The sequence below is a fragment of the Halichoerus grypus genome, chromosome 6 (assembly GCF_964656455.1).
Source record: "Halichoerus grypus chromosome 6, mHalGry1.hap1.1, whole genome shotgun sequence".
In the NCBI taxonomy this organism is placed as follows: domain Eukaryota; kingdom Metazoa; phylum Chordata; class Mammalia; order Carnivora; family Phocidae; genus Halichoerus; species Halichoerus grypus.
In genome coordinates this window covers 37,597,862-37,621,062 of record NC_135717.1, presented here as the reverse complement: position 1 = coordinate 37,621,062, position 23,201 = coordinate 37,597,862, and the positions used below count along the sequence as shown (strand labels likewise).

The 23,201-nt window shown below is 45.8% G+C and overlaps 1 protein-coding gene across 5 annotated transcripts in view; it reads right to left on the bottom strand.

Moving 5' to 3' along the window:
* The window catches only part of CREBBP (CREB binding lysine acetyltransferase), a 123,637-nt gene that overhangs the window by 43,334 nt on the left and 57,102 nt on the right, over positions 1-23,201 (bottom strand). For 4 of the 5 annotated variants that reach the window (XM_078074893.1, XM_036090793.2, XM_078074894.1 and 1 more), the window contains 2 exons: positions 7,596-7,836; positions 6,160-6,273 (listed from right to left, as the gene is read on the bottom strand). In XM_078074893.1, coding sequence (XP_077931019.1) covers positions 6,160-6,273; positions 7,596-7,836 — 355 coding nt within the window. The remainder of the gene's footprint in view (positions 1-6,159; positions 6,274-7,595; positions 7,837-23,201) is intronic. The other variant, XM_036090815.2, reaches the window with a different exon arrangement.

Here is a 23,201-nt window from a genome sequence, read left to right as displayed (position 1 = left end):
ACTGGGCTCCACACTGGGCATGGAGCCTACTTAAAAAACAAAACACAACACAACACTCTGATGTTAAAAAGAAAGCAATAATGGTAGGATGGTTTATTTTTCTATCACCTACTGGGGTTTAAGAAAGAAGAGACCCAGACTACATTTGCTACACACAGTGATGAACTGTGGAGAGGAATTTAAAGAAAGAAAGTGTCTAGGTAGCCTTCTCTTTCAGGGTGAAGAAATAACAACTTTTCCTACTATATTCCACTTTCATCCACCCAGCCCCAAATGCCATCCTTTCCATCAAAATGACCCACCTTAGGGTGAATGCCACTCCCAAGCCAAAGGCCATTTATGGGGAAGCCAGAGCCTCCATGGAAGCTGTTGACACGGTCACTGTATTTGTATTTGTGTTAAAAGCATTTAATTCCTACATATAAAAATTATGGTGTTTTTTTATTAAAATAACAAAACAACACATTATCCACCAGGAGACAAGTAAGCATTTGGTATTTGACAATCCTAACAATTCAGAGGCACGGAAAACAAAGCACAAAAAAGTAAAAAAGGTCTCTGACATTTAAGCATGGTCCAATTTGAGTCCAAATGACAAATGCTAGTTTTGGGTGACACAAATACCTCAGGGTAAGGGAATGCAGACGTTTACTATAGGAGTGATGACTGGTTGAAAGAGGAGTCATCAGGTAAAAGGAAACTCTGTTTAAACTCTGTTCTGCGGGCCCAAGACACTACCATGTCTCCTACAAGTTTTCCTCATCTCCTGGGTGGCAATAAGGCCTCCTGCCATTCCTACAATGCCTACTGGGCCTCTGCTTCTCTCTGGGCCTTTTCCACCTCACACGCTCACTCACTCAGTCCACAGGTGGAGTGCATGCGGACTGTGTGGGGCGCTCCGAGAGGTTCCAGGATGGGAGCACAAAGTCTGCACTCGGGGCACTGGGGCGGCTGGGAGAGAGAACGCATTAACCTAATAATCCCCTAAGTCACAGCGGCTCCGGACCCTGGAAGGAGAAAACCACACTCATCCCATCATCCCTGTATACTCCCTGAAGGCAGGACCAGCAAGGGCTCCAGTCTGCAGGCCGAGCACGGTGCCGAGCACCCAGCCCTGGAAAGCCCCTGCGGGGTTCAGGCAGCTGTGGCAGGTGGCAGAGCGACCGGCCTTCCCAGGGCCCTCCGGGCATGCAGCACCGCAGGCCTTGGGGTTGAACAAAATCAAGAAGTGCTAAAGGCAGCAACGCTCATTTATCTGGCATCACTGAGAACAAGGCCTTCTGCATTCCTCAGTTTTAAACATTATCGACATTTACCTCTTTAAATGTCAAAACTTCTTGTTCTTTTTCCCAGTTTTACATCTTCTTTCCTTTCTTAGAGCTTAATGCTCTATTTCGTACCCAGTCTCTGTCCCCTCACACAGTGTCTCAATCCATCAGTGTGGCTCTCCTCCCTCCGGGTCAGTGGCATTCCCACCAGCAGCACATCTTCAAGATACCCCCAACGTCTCCACCGCCTCACCACCCCCCTGCTGCAGCTAAATCGGGAGCCCGTGACCTAGGAAATAAAAGGCCAAGTTTTCTAGTGGGCTCTTTTCAGGACCCACCTGCCACTTTTCATGTCCTTCCACTGAGAGAATGGAGACTGCTCCACTAACAGGTCCCGCGTCCAGAGCACATTGCGAAAATTCAAGTCCCCAGACGTTCTCAGTAAAACTGGACTCGAGGTGAAAATCCAATGAAAATGGACAAACTAAATTTCAAAGCTTTGTCAGCGCGGTGGGAGATTCACCACGAAGCAGGCAAAGCAGCTATTAAGTAGTCACCGATTTCTACTGAAAAAAGTCATGCTGGAATTAACTCAGACCTGCAGACGTCTCTGCAGAGTGGCCCCCACACCTCTGTGCCTCCCAGGTGCTGCGTGCACCATGACGGCCTTCCTTTCCAGCATCCTCTTTGGTTTTTTTTTTACAAGCCATCTCTACACCCAACATGGGGCTCGAACTCACAAACCCAATTTCAAGAGTCACATGTTCTACCAACGGAGGCGGCCCGGTGCCCCTCCAGCATCTTCCTGTGCACGGTGCAGGGCAGACAAGAAAGAACACCTAAGCCCCAGGGCTGGACCTCCAGCACAGCCACCACTGAGCGAGAACACACAAGCGTGCAACAGGTTTTCTTCAGAAGCCAAACGACTCAGGAGGGGCAACACTGTGGGACCCAGAAGAGCAAGGCAAAAGCTACTTTGATGAAATACATCACCACTGACTGCTGGATACTTAAATTAGGGGCAGACAAGCCTACAGCTCTACCCCTACAGCCATTCAAGTTCCACTGCAACCTTTGCTCCACATCCCAGGCACAGGCCGTCAGAAGAGGCATCTGAGAGTCTCTGAAGGGCTCTCGGGTGGAACAAGGACCTGTTCAACAAACCCTTACTGAGCCCCGGAGCAGGCTGCTCCATGAGCAGAAGCTCTAAGGAGGTAGATCTGGACTCACGTCATGAAGGAAGGCACTTCACAATCACAGGTGCTTAAAATCGGAATAGACAGCCAGACCAGGTAGTGAGGGTCAAGCCCATGGAGGTATTCAAGTGCCGGACCAGAGGACTACTGACTCAGACACTCCCCATCGTCATGCTGCGGGGCTCAGCCCGCATCTAAGATGGCTGTGGGCACTGACTGCGTTTGGTCTCAGGAGGAGGCTGATCCCGCGGCACTGATTTTGACAGTTCTTGTGGGATTCTGAGCTGGGAAACCCATGATTTCCCCAGAGTGACTCGAAACGTCTCAAGAGCTTGGGACAAACACACAGCCCTTCAAGGCATCCTCCAGGGCTGTGCATCTCAGCTGTTACTGTGCATACTAGGACTTCTTTTTTTTTTTTTTTTTAAAGATTTTATTTTTTTATTTGAGAGAGAGAATGAGATAGAGAGAGCATGAGAAGGGGGAAGTTCAGAGGGAGAAGCAGACTCTCCGCTGAGCAGGGAACCCGATGCGGGACTCGATCCCGGGACTCCAGGATCATGACCTGAGCCGAAGGCAGTCGCTTAACCAACTGAGCCACCCAGGTGCCCGCATACTAGGACTTCTGAGATGGGGCTTGACTTTCTGCATTTCTGCCTGTGTAGCCTGGTAGCAAGAACCCCATTGATGAGGCAACAGGGGTTCACATAGGGAATTAGGTCTTGTGTCCACACAGCCCTGCACACTGGAATTTTCTGGAAGTCAGATGCCAGAACTGACATTAAGTGTATACCTTGGAAAGTCCTAACTATTCAATAAAATCTGATTATCTCTCTAAGGGAGGGATAGCTCAAGATCAGTGATAACACAATCTCAAGAAAACAAAGAAATGGGTGCCTGGGTGGCTCAGTCGTTAAGCGTCCGGCTTCGGCTCAGGTCATGATCCTAGGGTCCTGGGATCAAGCCCCGCATCGGGCTCCCTGCTCCGCGGGAAGCCTGCTTCTCCCTCTCCCACTACCCTTGCTTGTGTTCCCTCTCTAGCTGTCTCTCTCTCTGTCAAATAAATAAATAAAAATCTTTAAAAAAAAAAAAAACAAAGAAAACAAAGAAACATCGAACAAAATCTCAACACAGGCCAGAAAGGTAACCAACGGAGTGGCTTAGTTCCACAGATGATGCCAGTAGGGTCTCTCAGCAGAGACATCCACGGAGGAAGTGAGGCCATGGAGGGTGTGAGCACTTGCAGGAAACCTGCCAGAAAAGCACGGCCTCGGCAGGCACCGGGAATCTCCCGGCAACCCCAGGGGCCCCAACCTCTCGCCACAAACACTCCCTCCCTCCCCGAATCCCCTCGCTTGCACAGGAACTTGACTCCATGCTGGTTGTGCAGACACTGTACTGTGTGCAGTGTCCTTCCATCATTACTGTACTGGAATGGGGTTCCATCAAGCCCCGGCCTCCAGCACACACGGGTCTTCCAGGTCCTCCCCTAGGACTCGCCTCCAGCTCGTTCCTTCCTGGGGCACGACTGTCACCTTGCTGCTGTGTACATCTTCTGACTCTGGCCCCTGACTTGAAGCTGTCGGAGGGCTGGACCCACACTTTCTCCCTGCTGCCGAACCCCCGTGGGCACACACCACCATCACAGTCTGCTTCAGGAGAGGAGGAAGAGCAGACGCTTATAGAAGCACACTGCTGGAACGTTCTCACTCACCACATCAACCTCCTGCCCTCAGAAAACCACAGAGCGAGAGACAGCCAGAAGAGCACACTCAGGGCCGAAACCTAATTTGAAGAGTATTTAACCATTTCTTACATAAGTGCTTTCATTTATTTTACAAAAAAGTTACCAGAACCTGGTATAAAGTTAATCTAAATATTCCCGGTGACTTGACGTTATAAAATCACCCTGGTGACACCTTACATTATGACTAGTGGAAACACTGTGGTTTACCACTTCAGAGCACGCATTGGATCAACTGTCACAACATTCAGGCAGTTATAAGGATGTTGAGGAAAAAAAAAAAAATAAACCCACATATATTTCTTTTCTTTTTTAAAACAAAAACCACATAAGTGTTTCTTAAAAAGAGAAATCACCAAAGTTTAACACTGTCATGGCAACACATACTAAAAACAAAAGGTCCCAGAAAAGCCACACCCCCAAATGAGAAGTTCAGAATATAATCCTAACTTATTATTCATGGAATGAATATTTTGGCACGTAAAAAGCCTGTTACTGAAACACGTCCTAAAACACAAGAAAATGTAACCACCACAATATACTAGTTAAAAAAAAAATAGTTTTACACTAACTGTGAGGAAAAACAGGCTTATCCCAACAGAACTACTCTCCCAAATACATGGTTCTGAAAGACCTAGATTCCTAGAACTTCACTTCATGTAAGAGAGGTCCTGGAAAAATGTATTAATTCCAATTGTGGTCAAAGAAAAATTAAACTGATTTAGGAAAGTGCCTTTTCAAAGGAAACGCAGTGTGAGTCCTTCTGCAGGGAGGGACGACGACGGACCCACAAGCGGCTGCCCACTCGGGAGGGACACCCCCGGAGTCACTGGTGCAGCACCCCAGCACTCTCAGGAACAGCGTGCTTTCCGCCGTGCCCCGGGCCCCAAGGAAACGAACAGAGAGACAGCTGCACGGGCCTTCCAGGCAGCCGTGGGGTCTCGAGGCAGATGATCAAGAAGGATGAGAGCAATGAACACGCAACCACAAACAAGATGGCCCAGACAAGATGGAGGAAGATGAGCAAGACTGTGTGGTGCTGGAGGTCGCAGGGAGCAGCTCCAGCCAGAGGGGTCACACGACACCGGAGGGCACGTCCTATCTGTCCCAACTGAGGGACACACACCAAGACCACAGTTTTACCCCTGAAGTGACAGGAAAGGACTTAAAACTGGAAGAGATGCTCATCCTTTCACTGCTCTGATGCCCACGAGGGCAGGGATCCCCCAGGGAGCCACACTCAGACCTCCTGAGCAGGGGCCTTGGCTCCGCTGACCAGCTAGGGGCTACACAGATGGCTCGAAAGACAACGGAACGATGGGAATGGTCAGGATGTGGCCAGTCCTCGGGCAAACACTCTCAATCTGTGCTGAATAAATCGTTAGTTACACAAACAGGTCTGGGAACCGCCTCTGCATGGAGGAGGGCAAACCTCCCAAGTGTCTACATGTGGCATTTTATACTGACCCTGCCTGCCTGACACTTCCATAGCACAGCCCTCGCCAAACTTACTTTAGGATAAGGCGTTTCAATTCCCAAAGTAAGTGTCCCCTCTACTTCCCCGCCCCCTTGGAAGTCACTGCCGTTATAGTGACGCGACATTCAATCCTCAGATACTGAGTGTCTGTCAAGACAAAGGAAGCCTCGTCACGTCCGCTCTGCAGTCACAGCGACCCTCCTCCTTTGCTCTGCTCCGCTGCTGCCAATTCTGGTGTGTGTGTGTGCAGGGGTGGGGACGAGATCCCAAAGTGGTCCTGTGCACACTGAGAATCCATCTCTTGCTAAGCTCAGCTTCCCCCTGGTGTCTCGGTGCAGCTCCATCTCCGTGTCTCTGCTCACTGCTAGCCTCTGGGCTCGAGATCGCTGCCCTGCTTCCTACCTCCTCTCCCACACTCTCTTTCCAAGTAGCTGTTCTCACCTCCGAGCTTCTCTACCCCCAATGCTCACTTACTTTGTTGGTTTCGCTTGTCACTGGCATTTTTCAAAGGGAGGCAAACAGGACAGTCATGTCGTGTGCAGTTCTTCCAATGAGAGATGATTTGTCGTGAAGATGCACAATGGGCAACTATGACCAGAAAAACAACGAGATGTTATTTTTCTATCCAGATCGTCACACTTTCAATTACACCTAAATTATAATGCCAGATTCCATAAGAAAATGGTAACACGTGTAACCATACACAGTACAGGCAGTCCTCAACTTACAAACAGGATGTTTTCCAAAACGTTTGTAAGTCGACTGTTGAGAATTCTAAACACAAATTTCCCACAGAAGCAATGTCATGGATGATGGTGATTAAGGTTTGGCCCACAAAACAAAAACAAAACATAACAAAAACTATCTGACTTGAAATACTGAACAACTGTAATGAAAGTTAGGACAAATAATAATTATGTCATGTCACTACTGAAAATAAAAATTCTACATTATGTTGAAGGATGAAACCATCTCAACACCATAGTTCAAGAAATACATACAGAGAAGCAAATGAGAAGTCTGGGGAGATTCTAAAGGGGACGCCGGGCACTTTTCTAAGTACATGAGAGGGTGACTAAACCTAGCGGTTACTCTGAGTCTTCATTTTCACTCCATACTGAGGCACTGTGATTTCTTTCTAAAGGTCTAGCATGACCCTCTTCTGCTTCTCCATCAGGATCACGGTTATGCTGGGGACTCACAAATGTCACAAAGGGAGAGAGAGGGAGGTCAGGGAGAGATTCTCCCCAAGGTCTAGGAGCACAAGTAAGAAGAGAAAGGAGGAGGATAAAGATCAAAGTATAGTTGTTAGTAAGAAACACTTTCTTCTGTAGACCTGAGGTGTCTGCCAGAGAAGAGGGGAAAGGATTCACCCCCTTCTCAAGGAGAAGGAAGGAGGTGACAGGGATGATACGGTGCACACGGCTCCCCATGTCACGGATCGTGGCCCAGGACAACGTCGCTGGTATCCTGAACGGCCTCAAGATGAAAGGGTGGAGGAGCAAGGCAGGGGCCCCCGGCAGTCAGAACACACGAAACAGCTGCAAGACAGATGCTCTAGGTTCAGGGAGGGCTGCGCGCACACGCGCCTGTGCCATCCTACCCAAAACAAAACCGTGCTCTAGACATTTATGATAAAGACAGTGCTCAAGAAGTGACAAATGTCTTCCGTGACAGAGGAAAGAGGAAGAGAACAAAGGCAGGGCACAGCCTCATCCAGTAGAAGCTCACAGAGTATTAGGAAACCAAACCACCGTTCTCCTGAGCAGGTAAGCGTGCCAGTGGCCTGTGCCTGGTTGGTGTGTGGAGGCGGAGGTTGCAGGAACCTTACTAACAAGAGAGCTCCCGAAGAATACCGGACACATTTCATCCTAAGCCAGGCCACCAGGATTTCAGAAAACGGCACTTACCTTGACAGGCTTTCCCAGCCTGACAATGTGTCATGTGATTCAAAACATTTTTCATGGTTCGACAGTGTGGGAGAGAGCAGGCCCGAACCTCTCCGTTCGCTTGTTCTCGTCTCTGACACTTATGAGCATGAAGCAGTAGAACCAGCTGCTGCTGTATCAGTTTGCGTTTCTCAGGATCTGCAGTGGGGCCCGCTGCGATCGCCTGTGTGGGGACAATTCCCACTGAAGTTTGCATCTGAGACTAAAATAAAACAAATTAATAAAAATATTTTAATAAGCTTTCAGAGGTCCAATTCACATTCATTATTTTTCAGGTTAACGTTAAAGCTGATGGGCAATATTGGCCACAGAGAGAAGGCAGCTGGTGTGGTTCTCTTTAATTCAACAGCAATTTTAAGGAAGATCCAGAAGCACAGAAATAAACCAACTCAGAAGGCTGGTTAAAATTCACTCGTGTGTGAGGATCTCGGAGCAAGAAAATGACGCTTACTCTTGAACTGTCATAACCAAACCCAGCTTATTCTACAATATACATAAGTGCAGGAGCGGCTGTGGGCTGTCTTAGCTTGAACCATACGAAATTCGTTTCGGTTAGGCCCAATGGCCACACGCTGGCAATTTCATGGTTCAACCTAATTAAAAAGACTGTCGAGGCTTGACCAATCACAACCCATTGCAAATACCCAGTGCATCAGAGAACCTGGAGCCACATGCAGAGCGGATTTCACTATCTTGTGACCAGGACAGTTCTTGCTTCACTTCTGACCTCTCCTCAAAGAATTATATGACACACACCCTTAAGACAACCCTTCCGTACAGCTGTTAATGCTCAGGAAATGCTGTGCCTATTCAAATTTCAACTCAGGTATCTGACAATTTTTTCAAGAAGTAGTTGATGATCTGCTAAAGTACGGATATAGAGTTTAATTGCTTTCATCCTTTCAAACTAACAAGCAAGGCCGACCACACCTCCCAACTGCAAAGAGAATGGGAAAGGTGATCTGTGGAGTCTTCTTATTCTTTACAGACTGCCAACATCCTTCAGAAAACTTACCAAAGAAACTTACAAAGTGAGAGGCATGTGACATTCCTGATGTGCAAGGACACAGTCCACAGTGCAGGGGTTTCTAACCTTCTCTCAGGCTCTGACTCCACAGCTCCCAGCTCCACCTCACAGCACTCACTGCCTCCCCCAAAGTACGCCACCTCTCTGACTTTTCATATTAAGCATCAAAACTATCTACCTGCAATTATGAGAGAAAAAAAAAAACCTATACAAATATTTCTTAACGAATCAAAGCTCATTTTCAAAAAGTTACAGAATTTTGTTTTGGTTCTATCTTTATGAGAACTCAGAAAATAAGTATGTAGAAAAGCCGCAAGGCTTCCTCAGGAGCACAGCTCCTGAAAGCCTAACTAGGGTCCAAAGCAAAAGCAAAGTCCTAGCTGCTGACTGGAGAAGCACATAACACCAAGGAAAAGAGAACCTCTCCTTCCTTATGTAAATTTTCCCCAGTGTAAAAGTACTATATGCATGCTGCAGAACATCTGAAAATCAACAGAGCTATGAAGGAAATAATTAACACCTGAAATCCCAACATCCAGGAGTCCACTCTTAAAGTGCTGATAGGTTTTACTTCTTGCACTCTTCTCTTCTACGTACATGAGTATGTATGAACCATAATCAATAGTCTTCTATCACTCACTCACAGACACACATGACTTGGTATTTAAGTCCAGGCTCTGTCCCAGATTATTGTTTCTTTTTTTTTCTTTTTTTAAGATTTTATTTATTTTTTTGACAGAGACAGACACAGCGAGAAAGGGAACACAAGCAGGGAAGTGGGAGAGGGAGAAGCAGGCTTCCCGCGGAGCATGGACCTGATGTGTGGCTGAATCCCAACCATGACCTGAGCCGAAGGCAGACGCTTAACGACTGAGCCACCCAGGCGCCCCCATTAAGTTGTTCCATACAATATGACAGCATGATTTGTAATGAGCATATGACTATACATTCATTTATCCAATCTCCCATTGCTGAACATAAACTACAATCCCCGCCCCCCTTTTCTTGCAACTTAAAATATAGCTTTCACAAGCAGCCTTTGACTATGCCCCCAGCAGCATTCACTACCGATATTCAAAGTCTCCTCCTCGATCGGGTTATTCCCGATAGAAAGTCCAGTAAGAAATCAATAGAAATGGAGAAATGGAAGAGGACCCTTGCTCAGGCTTCTCTCTGTTGCATTTACAAAAATATCAAATATACAGGAAAGTAAACAGGAAAGGATACCATTACTAACACACCTAACAAAGTGAACAATTCCTTAATATTCATTAATACTTAGTCCATATGCAAATTTCTCTAGTTGTCCAAAAAGTGTCTTTTAAAGTTGGTTTGCAGAAACAGGACCCAATTAAGGCCCATGCCCCACATTTGGTGGTTGTTTTTAAGGCTCATCTATTGCTTCCTCCCCCTTTATTTTTGCATGATGCTGACTTATTGAAGAGACCACGCCAGTTGTCCTATTTCTTAAGATACAGAAATGCTACATACAAAAATATAAATCATATAAAAGTAAGGTGAAACCCTAAACTTACGATTAAATTATAAATAGAATGCTTTTAGGTTACTAAAAATTAATACACTGATTCTCATTTGGGATGTTCTTAATAGCATTTTTTCAATTATACTGACCACATTTTGGAAGCTCAACATGTCAAAAGAGCACAGTTGGAAAGTCTATGGCACATGTTTATCAGGAGATGCTTGATGAGCTCTACATGTCGTAGACGTAAGTCTCGGGCAAAATGGAACAGAAGACACGCCTCCGGTGCCTGTGTCTGGCCCTCCCGATGACTCTGTAGACCTGAATGGGGCTAGTCCACTTAGCAAGGTGCTGACAAATGCAGGGCAGAGTCAAATGCCTCCACTCTCAGACTGAGATCTGATGAGACGAAGGAGTTACATGAACTGCAAGTGTCCTGAAATCCGTCAGAAACACCCTTCAGGGGCGCCTGGGTGGTTCAGTCGCTAAGCGTCTGCCTTTGGCTCAGGTCATGATCCCAGGGTCCTGGGATCGAGCCCCGCATCGGGCTCCCTGCTTCGTGGGAAGCCTGCTTCTCCCTCTCCCACTCCCCCTGCTTGTGTTCCCTCTCTGAGTCTGTCAAGTAAGTAAAACCTTAAAAAAAAAAAAAAAAAAAAAAGAAAAAAAAGGAAAGAAACACCCTTCAGATGCTACCAACTTCCCTGCTCAGTGCTTCACTGCCCAGGTAGGCCTGAGAATGGAGGAAAAATGCTCAGACAAGAACCTCCCTTTAAACAAAACAAAACAAAAAAACCCCTGCCATGTTGTAAATTTGCCCAAAAGAAATGTATACATTTTATTCAATAGCCAAGAAAATTCTAAAAAACAGTAAGAATAAAGGGGGAACCTATTTTGCCAGATACCAAAACTATAAAGCTATAGATTTATTTCTATGTCTGGAAAAAGACACATGTATATATGAAATTGGTGTGTCATAAGGTGGTAGCTCAAATTGGAGGGTGGTAGCAGCAATACATGATCCCTATGTCACCTTAAATATAAATTCCAGATGAATTAAAATGAATAAACATAAAAAACTAATGATGTAATGTATGGTGATAAACGTAACAATAAAAAAGTAAAAAAAATGAAGAAACATAGATTAAAGTTGATAAAAGTACTAAAAAATAAAGACTTTTTATTTTTTTAAAGATTTTATTTATTTTTGGGGGCACCTGGGTGGCTCAGTTGTTAAGCGTCTGCCTTCGGCTCAGGTCATGATCCCAGGGTCCTGGGTTCGAGCCCCACATCGGGCTCCCTGCTCAGAGGGAAGCCTGTTTCTCCCTCTCCCACTCCCCCTGCTTGTGTTCCCGCTCTCGCTGTCTCTGTGTCAAATAGATAAATAAAATCTTTAAAAATAAATAAATACATAAATAAATAAAAGATAAAAAGACTGAGGAAAAAATGGTTGTTTTTGAGAAGTAGAAATAGTAAAAATATAGGGCCAATTTTTTTTTAAAGATATTCTTTATTTGACAGAGAGAGAGAGAGACAGTGATCCCAGGACCCTGAGATCATGACCTGAGCCGAAGGCAGACACCCAACGACTGAGCCACCCAGGCACCCCAAAAGGGCCATTTTTTAAAAAGATTTTATTTATTTCAGAGAGAGAGAGAGCACGCATGAGTGGGGTAACAGCAGAGGGAGAAGCAGACACCCCGCTGAGCAGGGCGCCCAACATGGGGCTCGATTCCAGGACCCTGAGATCATGACCTGAGCTGAAGCCAGATGCTTAATGACTGATCCACCCAGGCACCCCAATAGGACCATTTTTTAAGCTCCTGAAATGTCTGTTTTCCAGGAAGGCTGTGGCATTTATTATCATATAAAGAGCTCTTAAGAGGAAAAAGAAAACAAAAAAACAAAAACCACCACTACTCCACTAAAAAGTATGTGGGGGAAATGTGCAGACACCTCAACAAAGGAAATACAAGGATATGACAAACATAAAACACGTTCCATGCCTCAGTGACAGAACCACTCAACGGAGGGAAGAAGAGTCTTCCCAACTACTGGTGGTGAAGAGGGAAGGGCTGGGCACTCACCCGCAGAAGCACGAATGTGGACTCCTTGCTCATGCCATACCCAAACAGTAACTCAGAACAAACCCAGCACCTAACAGTGGGCACTGAAACTGTGAAACACTCAGAAAAATCACAGGAGTAAATTTTCATGACCCTTGGACTAAGCAATGAGTTCTTAGATATGTCACCAAAAGCACGAACAACAGCAACAACAAAGAGAAGCTGGACCTCATTAAAATTAAAACCTGTTTGCTTCAAAGGACACCACTGAGAAAGTGAGAGATAACCCAAAGAATGGGAGAAAATATTTGCAAATCACAGATGTGATAGGCACTTGCATCTAAAACATACAAAGAACTCTTACAACTCAATGATAAAAAGACAAATACCTAATTAAAAAATGGGCAAAATAGAGGCACCTGGGTGGCTCAGTCGTTAAGCGCCTGTCTTTGGCTCAGGTCATGATCCCAGGGTCCTGGGATCGAGCCCCGCATTGGGCTCCCTGTTCGGCGGGAAACCTGCTTCTCCCTCTCCCACTCCCCCTGCTTGTGTTGCCTCTCTTGCTGTGTCTTTCTCTGTCAAATAAATAAAATCTTTAAAAAATAAAAAATGGGCAAAATATCTGAATGTTTCCCCCAAAAAGACACACAAATGGTCAATAAATACACGAAAAGCTGCTTAACATCATTAGCCATCAGGGAAACACAAATGAGAACCACAATGAGACGCTGCGTCACCCCCACCAGGACGGCCACAATTAACAACAACAACAACAGGCACAGCACGTGTTGACGAGCATGTGGAAAGCTACACCAACATCAAATGGAGCAGCCACTTTGGAGAACAGTTTGGCCGCTCCCCAAAAGGTTAAACCGAGAGTCACCGTAAGACCCAGCAATTCCCCTCCTAAGTATCTACTCAAAAGAAGTGAAAACTATGTTCACACAAATGTCTGTAGCAGCATTATTCATAACGGCCAAAAAGCGGAAATAACCCAGATGCCCATTAAGGGATGAATGGAAAACAGAACATGATACATCCACAATGGACTACTATTCAGCCATGAAAAGGAAGCACTAAACACATGCTGCATCAGGAACTCTGAAAACATTATGCTCAGTTAAAACAGACATCACAAAAGAGCACACACTGTAAAATACCATTTCTTTGAAATGTCCAGAGGAGGTCATTTCACAGGGGTAGAAAATACATTACTGGTTGCTTCTGGCTGGGGGTTCACAGAAAATGGGGAGTAACTGCAAATGGTACAGGGTTTCTTTCCAGGGTAATAGACTGTTCTAAAACTGACTGTAGTGAGGGACGTCTGGTGACTCAGTCAGTTGAGTCTGACTTGGTTTTGGCTCAGGTCATGATCTCAGGGTCCTGGGATCAAGCCCCTCATCGGGCTCTGCTCAGTGTAGAGTCTGCTTGAGGATTCTCTCTCCCTCTGTCTCTCCCACTTGTGCTCTCTGTTGCTCTCTCTCTCTAAAATAAATAAATAAATCTTTAAAATTGATTGTGGTGATGGTTGCACAATATAAACAACCACTGAATCATGTACTTTAAAGGCAGGAATTGTACGGTATGCGTTATATCTTAATAAAATGGCTTTAAAAAAAAAAAAAAAAGCTCTATCTCATGGGGCGCCTGCGTGGCTCAGATGGTTGGGCATCTGCTTTCGGCTCAGGTCATGATCTCCAGGTCCTGGGATCGAGCCCCACATCAGGCTTCCGGCTCAGCGGGGAGCCTGCTTCTCCCTCTCCCTCTGCCTCTCCCCCTGCTTGTGCTGTCTCTCTCTCTCTCTCAAATGAATAAATAAATAATTCTTTAAGAGATCTATCTCACTAACCACCAAAAAAAAAAAAAAGAAAAAAGAAAAAAGAAATGAAAATAAAAAGGCATTTTCCATCTATCAATCTGACCAAAATAATATAATAATAACTGGTATTGATGAGGGTGTAGAGAATTCTCAGGTGCTCTGGTGATAATGCAATTTGGTTTAACTTTGGAACGCCACATGTATCAAAAAGAAAAATGTGCATTTTTTTCATCTAGTAGCTCCACTTCTTACAACTTATTATTAGGGAGTAAGAGACTGGGCTAGCGTGCTAGAATGTCCGTGCAAAGACAGGCATCACACCTTAAGTTATTAAGTTACTGAAAACCAGAATACCCCTAAATCCTACAAAACGTGGACTAATTCTTGGCTACAGACCTAGTGAAATAATATGCAGCCATGAAAAATAAGGCAGACCTCAAGTGACCCTAGTCAAAAAGCCAGGTGGAAAAGAACAGCCCAGCCAAGTCTGGCCCCCAAAACTGAGATGTAATAAAATGACTGTTACGTGAGGGTAACAATAATAATAACGCAGACCTTTATGCTTTCACAAAAGCAGTCTATAATAACATGTTAAGCTAAAAAAGGAAGTTAAAAAATAATACCATGAAATCATTCAGTTTTTCCTTATTAACTTTATATATCTGCACCTGTTCTTTAAAAAAACCTTGTTACAATGATCTGGTAGCTACCCCTAGGCAGGGGTGAGATCCTGCTTATAACCATGTATTGTCTGAATGTTTTACAACAAGCATCTACTATTTTTAGAACCAGAAAACATTCTACTTTGGAGAAAAAAGAAATCAGAGGAATCAATAGAAAACACTTAAGAATTAATGTGCATCTTAAAACTGTAAAGGTCCCAGAAGGTAGTTAAGATGAATATTTTGTAATGCAAAGGTGGTAAAGGCCTTCATAAAACAACAAAAACAAAAACAAATAAAACCCAAAGCAGTGGTTCCTAACCAATCCCCAGTAAAACCCCTTCAAACTGATTCCCCATTCCCTCCTCCCAGACTAGGATTCACAGAGCTGACGCAGAGCTAGGAGCATTTCTATTTGTTAATGTTCCACAGGGGGGTGCTTTATTGTTTTAAGTGTTAAACTTTTCCCCAGATTTTCCAAAATGAACATGTATGTACTTTCATAGTGAGAAGAAAACAAAACCCTGAAAAGAAAAAAGGCACACAGGTGATTCTGACGCAGTGCAGACCAGTCTAGAAAGGGCAAGTGCCAAAGGCCATAGGACAGAAGAAGTTACATTTTCTCCATGACCAAAACTGCTGGAACAAATGCAAAGGCAATCAGCAAACTAGGAAAAGATATCTGAAACACACAAGACAAAGCAAATAATCACGTGGGTGTAATTTCTTCTCCTCTTGGCCAGTCTGTATTTCTCAAGTTCTTTGTGCAGGCTGTGTTCAGTGCCCAACAAGCAGCAGCTCATTTAATACCCAATCACCAAGGAAGGAACTAACTTGGGGCCAATCCGAGGTACAACAAAGTAACTGGGGCCCAGAGGGGTGCCCCGTACTCAGAGGGCAATGCTTGGCGGTGCTAGTGGAGTGGGTGATCTAGCAGCTGAGCCGCACCCTTAAGCTCTCTGCAGCCTACCTTGACTGAGGGCTAAGCACCTTGCTTTGAATCTAACAGAAAAATTGGCAGAAGACAAGAACTAAGCCACTCAGGAAAGAAACGCATGTCTCTAAGGGCGCCTGGGTGGCTCAGTCGGTTAAGCATCCAACTCTTGATCATGATCTCAGTGTCCTGGGATCAAGCCCCTCGTCAGGCTCCATGTGGAGTCTGCTTAAGATTCCCTCCCTCTGCCCCTACCCGTTTGAGCTCTCACTCTAAAATAAATAAATAAAATCTTAAAAAAAAAAAAAAAAGTATGTCTCCAAATCTAAGTACTTTAATTCTCATTAGTAATCAAAGAAATGCAAATCAATATAATGAAACACCATTTTCTCCCATCAAAGGACAGAGTGACAACCCTAGCCACGGGAGCACTGTTTAATACTGGACACATGGTACATAGCTTTTTTTTTTTTTTTTTTTTTTAAAGATTTTATTTATTTATTTGAGAGAGAGAATGGGAGAGAGAGCACGAGAGGGGGGAGGGTCAGAGGGAGAAGCAGACTCCCTGCTGAGCAGGGAGCCCGATGCGGGACTCGATCCTGGGACTCCAGGATCATGACCTGAGCTGAAGGCAGTCGCTTAACCAACTGAGCCACCCAGGTGCCCGGTACATAGCTTTTTGTCGAAGGCAATATAATGGTATCCATCAAAATATTATCCTTAAAATATACGTAATACCCATTTCTGGGACTCAAATGAGCTCACAGGTAATTCCTAATCACGAGGTTAGCATGGTGCAAGAGTCACAATGGCTCCATCACGATTCTACCCTGTATGTGAACATTCTGAGCCATGAGTAACAGCAGGTGAACACAGCTCACTGACCCAGCAGCTGCAGGGCCTATAGCCTGCTCACCCCACTCCAGTCTTTGCTAGATTTGGACACATGCTCTTTGCATGTATCACTTGTCATAACTTAATCTTTGTTCATACCCTTATCCATCAAACAACCTGGAAAAGCAAGCCTTTAATATTCTGGTATACTAATATGTACTTTTATTAGAATTGCTATTGTTACACAGGTCTGAATAAGTAGCACCAAACCCATTTCTATATATGCCCTGTATTCTATCCTAAGGATATAATCACAGATGTGCATAAAGCGCACATACAATAAAATTTATCCTGGCATTCTTCCTAGAAAAAAGTTATTTTACATTAAGCATCCAAGAAAAGGCTATCATATCTGCAAAGACTAGTGCGAACAGTATACAGCAGGAACTGACCAAGGTAGGACAGGGGGTAGGACTGGGGGAGGGGTGGATGGAGGCGGGGCAGAGGTGGTAGAAGCCCTTCCTCTCTCTACCCAACTCCTGCCTCCCATCCACATGAGGCTGGGATTCCTGGAAATGGCCCTTCAGATTAACCTGGCCCAAACCTTCCACATCTCCAGTGGGGTTCAGACCCACACTCCTCTAGCATCCTTCCCCTGGCCCACCTGGAAACTTGACTTCTCCCCAGCCTCCACTTCAAGTCAGAAAATGACACCAAAGCAAACACCAGGTGGGACACAGAATTGCTCTGCAATATGAGCTTGTTCTGATTCCCCCAGAAGGACCCTAGAACAGCTGGGTACGCAAAGCTTTGGAGTCATAAAATAAAGAAAATGCTCATTAAGTGCACACAGCTATCAAACTAGGAAGAGGCAATAATCACCTTTGAGATGATAAAGATCAACTGGTAAGGAAAAGAACATAGCTGTTTAGATAGACCGAATAATGTTTCTTGTGTTCTCTTCTTTTTGCTTGGTGTTTATTGATTTTAAGAAATAAGGTTACCTTACAATTTAAGATTTAAATCCCATAAGACAATAACTTAAAATGAGCAAGCTGGACAAGAATTTTTAAATAATCTTCCAAATAAGAAATTATTTTAGAACAGAAAACAAACGGTTACATCAAGGAAAAAACATGATAGACCGGGGGGTCGGTGGGGGGGCACAGTGGCGGCAAAGGTGTGGGACTAACAACTGGACACACCCCCCCATTCTCTCCCAGCCTCAAGGTCACTCCTTTCAAACTGGAGTCAGTCTGCCAAGGAGGGGCGAGTGGTTACCTGCTTCTGCACAAATAAACCCTTAAAGGTAGAATGTGCTGGATCTATTCCAATGGCCAACGTGACAGGCCAACCAGACCAAGGGTCTCAACATCAGGCCCATTCACCAAATGACCAGATCATGAGAATTACCAATTTACCAAAAAGTTTTACGAAACATCCTTCTTGAATATCATCAATACACACGAACACATTCTTCAGGAATACTTATCACAGTAAGTATCTGATAATTTGGCAAATTCCTCATGTGACAAATTGGTGTCTGGTGACATGAGCCTCGGGGCCGTTTCAGGCGGCCATGGAAAGGGAGGGAAAATCGGCTTGTGGCACTTCAGATGCAGTGGCAGACGGTGCTGACCCCTGTGCAAGCATCCAGACCGAGCGTGCTCTCTACAGAGGTCTTCGAAGGGTCACCTCACTCCTCAGAAATGCCTGGTAAACTTCGGTCGCACTTGCTGACAGGAAGGCGCCCGTCCTAACATTAGCAGTCAGTGGGGACGCAGCCCAGCCTCAGAGCCACAGAGCCTTCCTACCAGCTCTCTACTCGGCAGGAAGCGTGAGAGCAGAGTGTCCCTGGAGATAATGTGAGCTGCTACCTAGAAGGGGTGGCTGAAGAAAGGCCTGTACTAATCAGACCCTGGAAAGAAAGTCAAATGACCCCGACTGAGTACTTGCAATCCTTATGCTCATGCCTGATGTCAAGGGACGTTGTTCATTTTTCTCAATTTATAGTTTCCTGGTATTTGCAAGGTATCCTATTTTGTGCTTAGGCTGATATGTATTGCCAAAACAAAAGTTTAAACAGTAACAAGGATTTACAGAGCTACTGGTGAGAATTCTAGACTCAGTTATTCTTCAAAGGCCCCACATCCATATTCTCTGAGGGATCTTCAAGACAGAGGTGAAGAAATAAGATGAGAGAAGCAGATGTAAACTCTTAAAAATACACAAACACTGCTGTTACTAATAATGACACACACTTACTTCCTAGCCTTTGCCCATGGTTCCCAGTTCAAGGACAGAGGCACCTTTCCTAACCATGGAGTGATCTGAGCTGGTGTGACCACTCCCTCGCTGTTGGTTTCCCCAGAATGACAGGAGGGCTCTATCAACCAATCAGTGACTGTAAGTTCCCGTTGTGAAGTACAAGGAGCAGGTGTACAGGGTTATGAGAAGGGGAGCATCTCTGCAGGGAACCCCTGGGCTCACGAGGCTTCACCCTGCTCGGTCATTTCAAGTCTTGACCCCTCAGTGATCAGAAACTGAATACAGGAGACAGAAAATTATGAGAACAAGACAAACAAGGGTTGGGGGAAGCCTTCTGAGGTACTAAAGTGGACACAGAGACCCAACAAAGTCAGTCCCCTCTACAGCAGGTTGCCAACACTGTAATGGACAGAGGCTCTCGAAAATGTTATTCTACATCGGAGTCACTGGGGCAGTTGTTTTAAAACTGCAGATTCCAGTGTTAAGAGAAAGAACGATAAACCCAGCTACTGGGTGATTCTCCTGAACTGCCTTAGAAGGAACCGAGTGGTAAACACTGGAAAACTGAAAAAGAAAAAACTGAACAGTGACCACAAAAGCAGAGATTTCCCGTCCTTCCTCTAAAAGATTCTGCCCAGGAATGGGGCGCCTGGGTGGCTCAGTCGTTAAGCGTCTGCCTTTGGCTCAGGTCATGATCCCAGAGTCCTGGGATCGAGCCCCGCATTGGGCTCCCTGCTCAGCGGGAAGCCTGCTTCTCCCTCTCCCACTCCTTCTGCTTGTGTTCCCTCTTTCGCTGTGTCTCTGTCAAATAAATAAAATCTTCAAAAAAATAAAAAATAAATAAAAAAATAAAAGATTCTGCCCAGGAAGACTGGATGGGGTCCAGGAGCCAGTCACTCTGGAGCAGTGGGTCCATGGACACACCTTGAAAAACAGAAACAAAACCCTAAGATGCACAGAGGGCCCCCCCGGCCCTGCACAGGCCATGGCTAATTGCTCACCACCCCATGCAGCTAACAGCACAGTCAGTCCCAGCTCCGTCCTTCTGGCAGGAGGGCATAGCCCTCCCCTGAGCGCACAGGCCTCCACCTGCCATGTTTTCCTCCCGTGGACAGACCTGGATCAGCAGTGATCTCGGGGCCTCACCTGAAGCTTCCACTTCAAACTCCTGTGACATGGGGACCAATGTGAATCCTAACACACTCTCATGAGCAATTTTAAATAAGCAGCACTCCTGATTTCCCTTGTTACAACTTTAAGAATCAGGACATTTCCATAACACAGTTCTTAGTTTTTCTCAAAATACAAACAAAAGCCCCAAACCAAACAAGAAGAACAACACCACCCCCCCTCCCCTGAACTTCCTATTAGAAAGAACCCGGCAGGAGACTACATCTGGGAGCCCCACAGGAGAGTCCATGGGAGAACCTGACGAGGAGGCTCCTTTGGTCACCAAACTTTCTCAGATTAGATACACCCAAAATCTGTCCCACTTCTTAACAATGCTCCTTTAAAAACAAACCCTGAACCTGTTGTGAAGGTCAGCAATGACCTAACTGACAACTCCAGTCCCAAATGATGTCAGATGTCCCTCCCTCTTGGACAGTATCACCAGGAATGAGGGGGCCTCCTCTTCCAGAGCACTGCCCGGGAAACCACCTCCCCCTCTCTGCTTCCTCACGCGTCCATGTGCACACCCCCCTCCTTCAAGATGGCCTACCTGAACCTCAATCCCAGTCCACAGAAAGATGACCCAACCTCTACCCCAACCCAAATCTGCTCCTGTTCCTTTGTCAGTAAAATTTAAATAATTAAAAAATCCTTCTATCCATGAAAGCTGTTCAGGAAAACTATACAGTGAATATATATGTTTAACTGTTATGTCACTCCAATTATTCAAATTATGGCAAGTAAAATAGCATGCAGACTGTATTTTATTAGATTTAAATAAATCTTTTTTTTTTTTTAAGATTTTATTTATTTGACAGAGAGAGCACAAGCAGAAGGAGAGAGAGGGAGAAGCAGGCTCCCTGCTGAGCAAGGAGCCTGATGTGGGACTCGATCCCAGGACCCTGGGATCATGACCCAGGCCAAAGGCAGCCGCTTAACCGACTGAGCCACCCAGGCGTCCCTAAATAAATCTTGATTATTTCTAAAACACAACCTGATTTCAGAGATACTACAATCTGGAAAAAAAAAAAGTGCATCTTAGAATGATAAAACACAGTAATAATATGGTGAAATTCCTAACAAACTTAAATAATCTGTAGAAAGTTAAGAAATTACAAACACGATGGCCAAACATAGAACTATGACGAGATACATTTGAAAATTTAGGAAAATGTGCCAATTTGCTTTGGAATATTATCCTGAGGATATATGAGCCCTCAACAATGATCCCACCTGCACCGGGGCCTGGAGCCTCCCGCACTCCCCTCCAGAGCCCCCCAGCACATCCCAGAGGATAATGACAGCTGGGAACGCTGTGGGGGACAACAGAGCATATCCACGGTCTCCACGACCACTGACTTCAAAGAAGAAACACTGCCCCGCAGACTGACCCCCATGTTCCAGGGACACTCTTCTGCCCTGGCGCCTGACTCGCCATCCCCTCCTGTTCAAATCTCCTCCTCTCTCCGCTGCAGTGATATCATCCCATTACCCGGCTCCTCCTCCACCTGTCTCCCCTGCAGGGCTCTCTCGCTCCCTGGGGAGTGGCACAGCGGCTGCCCTATTGTATGCCCGCCCACCCGTTTGCCCGACAACCCCACCTGGACATCTCACAAGCATCTCAAAAGGAACACAGGTGAAGTGCAATTACGAACGCCCTCCCCTCTGTCACCTCGTCCTCACCCCTCTCCAGTTTGTTCCTCCCCCAGCTCTGTAAATTGTTCCCCCACCCACCAAGTCGCCTTATGTGGTGGGGCCCACACTTCTGTTCCAGTGGCAAACCTTGTCTGGTCTCCGTCCCCTCCCTTTGTGATCAAGTGTGTCCTTTGGTCTAGACCACCGCAGTGATCCCTGCCACCCAAAGCCCTCCCTGAGCTGGCTCCTGCTCGGCCCCCAACATTCCAGTACATGGCTCTCCACTCCCTCCAGAGTCGCCTTTCCCACTGGCTGCCTGCTGGTCCCTATACAAGCCAACACTCTCCCCGTGCCCCCGGGTCTCTGTGGCTTCTGCTCATCTTCTGACCTTGCCCTTAAATGTCCCTCCTTGGTTTGGCCTTAAGGAGGTCCCTGTGGCAACCTCAACCACGGCTTGCTACTCAGACCTGCTAGGGCAGTATTTTGTGATGATTTGTTTTTCATCACCACCAACCAAATTTCATGAAAGAGGGGGTGAGCTCACTCACACCTGCATCCTGGGAGCACATGGGCCAGGAGGAGGTGTTCGATAAATGGGGTGAATTAAAGGGATGGCCACATCCCCTTCCTTTCTCAACACTACCTGGGGATGCTGGAGTCCTCCAAAAACTAGAAGAGAGGAAAACGCAAGCACCCCATGATCAATGACTGAGTAGCTTAAAATCAATCCATGAAGAGCTCAACCAGGGCATCAGGCGATGTAGCACCAGAGCCCTGAGCTGAATTGTTTGGTATACCAGATCCATTTGGGCTTTAAAAGATTACTCCCCAAAGGATGACAAAAAAAACCACAAGTAAGATCAAGGCTTCATATTCTTGGGGCGCCTGGGTGGCTCAGTTGTTAAGCGTCTGCCTTCGGCTCAGGTCATGGTCCCAGGGTCCTGGGATCGAGCCCCGCATATCGGGCTCCCTGCTCAGTGGGAAGCCTGCTTCTCCCTCTCCCACTCCCCCTGCTTGTGTTCCTGCTCTATCTCGTTCTCTGTCAAATAAATAAAAATAAAAATAAATCTTAAAAAAAAAAAAGGCTTCATATTTTCCCCCCATTAAAGACACCCAGTTTTTGCTACTTTCTTTCCCTCACTGTGCAAAAATAAAAATAAAAAATAAAATTAAAAAAATCCACAGATTCCAAGGGGTCAGATATAATTTAAAAAATTTAAGGAAGACCACAAAACGTGCTCAAGGAAGCGACATAAACACAGGCTAGCATTCCCAGTGAACTCAGGGCTGCTAAAGCATGATACCAGGTATTATTAAAAAGAGCTTTAGGCTTTGCAGACAGGAGCTACATAGCCTTGAACAAATGAGAACCCCTCAGACCCTCAACTTCCTCATCTGTAAAATGAGACATGTATTAATGTATTTTAAGAGGCTGTTATAAAAATAAGGCAAACTGCAGGGCATGAGGGCACTTAGAAAGACCTCAGGCAAACTGTGCACTGGCTGTCCCACGTCTCTGCCAGTCCCCTCTGGTTCCCATCCCAATAGCACCAAGGCTGCGACTGGGCCATGCTCCCTCATAGACACACATGCTGGCAAAGTCTGCCCCGTGCGCTCCAGGTAAATGTCTGAGGACAGCATTCAAAGCCTGCCCTCCCTGCTGGGGTCTCTG